This window comes from Vollenhovia emeryi, unplaced genomic scaffold (genome assembly GCF_000949405.1).
Source record: "Vollenhovia emeryi isolate VEMERY1.0 unplaced genomic scaffold, V.emery_V1.0 DF939415.1, whole genome shotgun sequence".
NCBI lineage: Eukaryota > Metazoa > Arthropoda > Insecta > Hymenoptera > Formicidae > Vollenhovia > Vollenhovia emeryi.
The window spans coordinates 22075-28117 of record NW_011966951.1 but is presented as its reverse complement, the minus strand read 5'-3'; the positions used below and the strand labels follow the sequence as shown (position 1 = coordinate 28117).

Below are 6043 nucleotides of genomic sequence, written 5' to 3'. Positions count from 1 at the left end.
AATATAATGAATACTTCGCGATTCAGTACTGTGAATACTTTAAGAATTATTGAGGAATTATTTGTCATGCGCGAGTATCCGCTAACCGCCATCCGGACGTTCTTGTGCAGCGTGTTACCACGTGCAATATTTTGTGTGCGTAACGTTATGTGCAATTAATTTTGTGCAATAGTTCTATTGTGTAAAAGAAAGAATCGAACGACGAGAACCGAAACGGAAAAATCATATCCGATTGTCAACGAGCTTCGTTTGAGAGTATCTCACTGTTGGTGAGAAATTATAATAATGGTGTAATGTTACTGCATATTAGATGTGTACATACATTGGGTAAATATTTTGTAATCCTCTTTGTTCTAACACTATTCCCCTTCAATTCATATAAAGTTTACATTTATTGAATTCGAGATGAATACTTTAAGAAGTTGTCAGAAAAACGATTTATGGTGCATGTAACTTAACCTCTGTCACTCTTATTGTATTCTTCTATGAATTCCTAAAGTATTACAATTCAGAAAAAAGAAAACTTAAAGAATACTTTGTGAATCGAATCAGTGTACTATCTGGGTTGTCTTGTAAGAGGCATTTTATCCTGGGACATTTAGTTAAGACAACATGTTGTATGTAACTTTTAATAAAGAGTTATTATAGAAAATTGCGTTTGGAAAAGTCGTCTTGCTGATTTCGAAAATGCAATACCTATATCACCTATGTATGTAAAATGCACACCCACGGATTTAAAAAACTTGGTAGGCACACATAAAATACAATAGAGATGCGTGCATGTCGTGTGCGTGTGTGCGTGGGCGTGTGAGAGAGATAGATGGGGGGAAAAAAACAAGAAATATATCAAGTGCAGAAGGTGTAAATGTGACGAGCAGATCTTGGGCATGATGCGCCACGTTATGCGCGAGGCTTTAGTCCGAGACCCCCGTGCGCGCTTTTTCCATTTCGATTTCGCCCGATGCACACGCTGACGCGACGATTATCAAGAGTTATGCACTAGATTTACCCCGGTGTTACGCCGTCACTATCGTCGACAGACATGAACACCACCGAGAACGAGACGATGGACGAGTACGAGCCCTCCATCAGGAACGTGATCGAGCAACGTTCCTTACGATGGGTATTCGTGGGCGGCAAAGGTGGAGTCGGGAAGACAACCTGCAGGTACACATAACCTGGAAATCGCCGTCCTGTCAATCCCGTCCCGGTGGCAGGAGTCAATAAAGATTCCGCTTGACAAGTACACGAGCTCGCAGGCAAACCGCATGTCCGCCGCGGCCTCGCCTTCCGATGAACGTAACAGTGAATGGACGTGCAATCGCGTCCATTTTCACCGCTTTACTTAATTTTCTGTCGTGTCATTACACTTAGTAAAGTCATCGTCACATTATTGCGTATATATGATTTGTAATCATTTATGTACAGAAATAACTATTTTGGCATAAAAACTGAAAACTGAGCGAGATTGATTTTTCCTCAACTTTGCGCTTTTTGTTATTTAAGAGTCCTCTCTTGAGATAAAACAATGTTCTTGCATATTCTGATTCGCTGCAGATTGAAAAGGTTAAGACTAATCGAAATCTTTGTCTTGCAGCTGCTCCTTGGCAGTACAGCTGTCCAAAGTAAGGGAGAGCGTACTTATCATATCCACAGATCCAGCGCACAACATCTCCGATGCATTTGATCAGAAGTTTAGCAAAGTGCCCACCAAGGTGAAGGGCTTCGACAATTTGTTTGCAATGGAGATCGATCCTAACGTTGGTATTACAGAGTTGCCAGAGGAATACTTTGACAGCGAAGCAGGTTTGCTTTTGAGATACCTTCACCCAACGTGGTATAAGTAACTTCAGACCCAGGGGTGAATCGCTGACCAAAATCACGTACACCAATGCCTACTAATGCCCAGTAGGCATTACTTTATCTTATTTATCTTGTTTCACTTTATTTTATCTTTATAATGCACCAGCAAGGCCTAATGACCAGTAATGCTGCAAATTTGTACACCACGATGTCCTCAGCGGTTTACCTTGTTTCACACAAGCAATTTTCGCTAAGGATTAATGCAAGAAACACATAAATAAAAGAATACTTGTAGTAACTATTGCAGTAATTATTACATGCTTGAAGTAAAAGAAATAAAATTGTATGTAAGGTCAGTTTAAACAAATCTTTTATTACATTAAACATATTAGACGTATCGTGTACAGTTTCAGGAGGAGAAGCGATGAGATTAAGCAAAAATGTTATGCAAGAAATTGTCGGTGCATTTCCTGGCATAGACGAGGCAATGAGCTATGCAGAAGTTATGAAGTGAGTAAATTTGCAATTTTTATGTTTCTTATTTCTGTGAAACACCAACGAGAGTCTTGCCTTCTAGTCAACTGAAACTGTAAATTCACCTGAAAGCTACTATTATCTACCTCTTTCTTGTTACCTTGATAACTTTACACGCTGGTTCTAGGCTCGTAAAAGGAATGAACTTCTCTGTTGTGGTGTTTGATACGGCACCCACTGGGCACACATTGAGGCTACTGTCGTTCCCGCAAGTGGTTGAAAAAGGATTGGGAAAATTGATGCGTTTAAAAATGAAGATTAGTCCCTTTATCACACAAGTTAGAATTGATCCATGCTATTATCGCTTAAAATTGCTTCTCGTCGGGTGTACCGAGTGTCCTCCCCCGAAATACTTAAATTGAAAAAAGATTTTACTATTGTAGATAAGTTCGTTATTGGGATTGACGGACTTCAATGTGGATACGTTCTCTAATAAGATGGAGGAAATGCTCGCTGTCATTCGACAAGTTAACGAGCAGTTCAGAAATCCCGATCAGACGACGTTTATATGCGTCTGCATAGCGGAATTCTTGTCGCTTTACGAGACGGAGCGACTTGTACAAGAATTAACAAAATACGGTATCGATACCCACAATATTATAGTGAACCAACTGTTATTTTTGAAAGAGGGGGATACTCCCTGCCGGCTGTGTCTTGCAAGGCATAAAATTCAAGATAAATATCTAGATCAGGTAATTAACACTGCGCTTGTAGCTGATATTACGTAATTTGTTTCTTGAAATTCTTTCAGAGATGAATAATTCTTGGAGAATAATAATATTTCATACATATTTGTTACTCTGTTAAAATGCGAATCAGAAATTGTTGAGATAAATATTTCTTTTTTCTTTTTAAGATAATGGATCTTTACGAGGAGTTTCACGTCACACAGCTTCCGTTGCTAGAAAGAGAAGTGCGTGGAGTGCCACAGGTCAGGGAATTTTCGGAAAATCTCGTTAAACCGTACAAACCTTAGCATCCATGTAATAAATGTTTAATAACAATATAACACTATACATGTAATTCAAGGTTTTATACACTTACAACCTCGCGCGTTGAAAATTTGTATAAAAGGGAAGGAAAGAACACTTTTAATATAGCTCGATTAAGATATTTGTTACTGCACGTGTTAATAAATTCAATGTTACATTCGCATGCACCACATACTTGCAATATTTAATTTATATAATGCAAATCAGCTTTAACATATAGTTAACAGTTGCGATTTATTTATTTATTATAAATGAAACAGAGTGTGCATATTTAAGACAGATAAATTTCTCTTTGCCAGAAAATGTATTTATTAAATCACGGCAAGTTCTTTTCCAATTTGTGTGAAAGCATCAACGGCACAATCTATATCCTCGGCCGAGTGTGCCGCACTAATCTGAACACGTATTCTTGCCTTATCTTTCGGTACCACCGGATAACTGAATCCAATGACGTAAATTCCTTTTTCTGTAAGAAAACATCCTCGTACAATACGGCAAGTCGTAAAACTGATGACGCAACATGGTAGATGTATACTTTTCGCCATTGATAGTTTGTTTCTTTAAAGATTTTATAATTTATATGAAAATATATATGTACCCATCATTTTATCTGCAAATGTTGTTGCTAATTTTGCGTCACCTAGCATAACAGGACAGATAGGATGGTTATCGCCACTGATAGTGAAGCCAGCCGTGGTCATCGCACTTCTGAAATGCTCGGTGTTGCCTGCCAAGCGATCCAAAAACTTCGTGCTGTCTGTTATAAGATCCATCACCTAATAATATTTAAAGTAACTTGAATTAGAATTACATTTTCAAACAGCACAACGAGTTTAATATAACTTTTCTTTTATCTCCTGTTTTAAAACAATGTGCACTGTTCGCAGGGACGTTGACTAGTCACGTATAATAACGATGTAATACTTTACCTTAATTGCTGATGCAACAACAGGCGGAGGTATCGAATTCGAAAACAGATACGGTCTGCCTCTTTGTCTCAACAGACTTACAACTTCTTTCTTGCCGGTCGTGTAACCACCCGCCGCTCCTCCAAGAGCCTTTCCTAACGTGGAGTTAATGATGTCAATGTCTCCCAGGTGATCGAAATACTCTTCTGTACCTCTGGAACGAAATAAAACTGCGTGAAATCAGATCGAAGAACAATATCAACGGATGTCTGCGAGATTTTGCAGACGTACCTGCCGGTTTTACCGAAGAATCCAGTAGCGTGGCAATCGTCTACGAACGTGATAGCGTCGTACTTCCTGGCAAGCTCGATTATCTTCGATAATGGTGCAACGGTACCATCCATGGAAAATACTCCATCGGTTGCGATCAGACGCAAACGTGCAGATTTGCTCTCCTGGAGTTTACTCTCCAAATCCGCCATATCTCTGTGTTTGTACCTTGACATTGCGATGAGGAAAAGAACAGGTCAGCAGGTCGAATCAACAGAAAGATTTGACGTACAGATCACAGGACTGAATCAGAGCTACCTGTATTTTTTCGCCTTGCACAATCGTATCCCGTCGATGATAGACGCGTGATTCAGCTCATCGCTTATCACCGCGTCGTCGGTGGTTAAGAGAGTTTCAAAAATACCAGCGTTTGCATCAAAGCAGGACGCATAGAGTATCGTATCCTCTCTGCCATGGAACTTGGCGATCTTCCTCTCCAATTCGACATGTATCTCTTGCGTTCCGCATATAAATCTCACAGAACTCAAACCCGCACCGTACTTATCCAACGCAATCTTTGCCGCGTTAATAACATCCCTGTTATCCTATAGTTGAAGAAATTCTGTCATTTAATTTTCATAAAAATACTTTTACGTTCCAGTTGTTTTTTTAAATAAAAATATCGCATTGTGCATTTGCTAGTCAACATTGGTTCGTTGTTCTTTGTCTTACTGCTAAGCCCAGGTAATTATTGGCACAGAAATTGAGCGCCTTCTTCCCATTTGATAGTGTGATCTTCGTTCGTTGAGGCGAGGCGATTATACGCTCGTTTTTCCACGTACCAGCTTTGACTATGGCTGCTAGCTCAGACTCGATACAAGCAACTAAAGAGCTCGTTGTCCGGCCGACACTCCGTTTGACATCTTGAGATTTGAAAACTATATGAAAAAAAAATTAAGTTAAGCAACCGTTTTAGATGATGTTACTTTGCAAATAATAGTCACGAAATAAACGTACTTTTGAAATTTCTGTACATGTTACATGCAGAATTGTTTACTGCTTTGAGCCTGGATGCTGGCAGGTATCTGATCTTAGAAGATAATATGGCAGAGAGTGATCCTAAAGTAGCCAAACCGGTTTTGCAGATAGCAGCATATATCTGTCGCGCCAAGTATACCTTGGAATGATTATTACGCAATTCTGTTTACGCTATAACGGATTGAGTGAAAAAGTCACTTCGAGTGCAGTTCAAACGCGCAGAGAAAGTTAATTTTGATTGGATTATTTATTCCTGTGTTGTCTCGTACAACCAGCAATCTTGTCCGATGAATCGCTTACGGCTAACTGAACTATTCAAAAAAGTGGTGTAAACATATTATATTGAGGAATTGAGAAATGTCGAGGCGAGTAGAAACATCTAATATGTATGTTTGACTTTCAATGGATCTCCATCGAATTTTCATAACTATTAAATTAAATATGTTCGCAAAACATGTTTGCGATATAAATTTACAATCTAACCGTTTTGTCAATAGT

The 6043-nt window shown here is 39.1% G+C and overlaps 3 protein-coding genes across 3 annotated transcripts in view; 1 reads left to right on the top strand and 2 right to left on the bottom strand.

Moving 5' to 3' along the window:
- Positions 1-908, bottom strand: part of LOC105557808 — a 1957-nt gene extending 1049 nt beyond the window's left edge. Inside the window, exon 1 of the mRNA XM_012005167.1 lies at positions 697-908. Within this exon, the coding sequence (XP_011860557.1) occupies positions 697-889 (193 nt within the window). The 5' untranslated portion in view covers positions 890-908. The remainder of the gene's footprint in view (positions 1-696) is intronic.
- A 34-nt stretch (positions 909-942) lies between these two features.
- Positions 943-3499, top strand: LOC105557806 (ATPase ASNA1 homolog). Its single transcript, XM_012005165.1, has 6 exons — positions 943-1167; positions 1598-1806; positions 2211-2313; positions 2465-2615; positions 2721-3029; positions 3194-3499. Exons 1-6 carry the CDS (start codon positions 1043-1045, stop codon positions 3311-3313), a joined length of 1017 nt encoding a protein of 338 aa, XP_011860555.1. The 5' UTR covers positions 943-1042; the 3' UTR covers positions 3314-3499.
- On the bottom strand, positions 3315-6036 carry LOC105557807 (2-amino-3-ketobutyrate coenzyme A ligase, mitochondrial). Its single transcript, XM_012005166.1, has 7 exons — positions 5525-6036; positions 5240-5445; positions 4826-5112; positions 4529-4735; positions 4259-4451; positions 3928-4105; positions 3315-3795 (listed from the first exon to the last, which is right to left on the bottom strand). The coding sequence occupies exons 1-7, from the start codon at positions 5541-5543 to the stop codon at positions 3641-3643; spliced, it is 1245 nt and encodes a 414-aa protein (XP_011860556.1). The 5' UTR covers positions 5544-6036; the 3' UTR covers positions 3315-3640.
- Positions 6037-6043: the final 7 nt, after the last annotated feature.

What these genes read in the sequence shown, in the direction of transcription:
- LOC105557806 (XM_012005165.1), top strand. Translation starts at nt 1,043, where the DNA reads ATGAACACCACCGAGAACGAGACGATGGACGAGTACGAGCCCTCCATC. An exon ending in ATACTTTGACAGCGAAGCAG is followed by an intron (nt 1,807 to 2,210) that starts GTTTGCTTTTGA and finishes TATCGTGTACAG; the next exon opens with TTTCAGGAGGAGAAGCGATG. An exon ending in AAGATAAATATCTAGATCAG is followed by an intron (nt 3,030 to 3,193) that starts GTAATTAACACT and finishes TTTCTTTTTAAG; the next exon opens with ATAATGGATCTTTACGAGGA.
- LOC105557807 (XM_012005166.1), bottom strand. An exon ending in ATAATTACCTGGGCTTAGCA is followed by an intron (nt 5,113 to 5,239) that starts GTAAGACAAAGA and finishes CTTCAACTATAG; the next exon opens with GATAACAGGGATGTTATTAA. An exon ending in TTGTTGCATCAGCAATTAAG is followed by an intron (nt 4,106 to 4,258) that starts GTAAAGTATTAC and finishes AAATATTATTAG; the next exon opens with GTGATGGATCTTATAACAGA.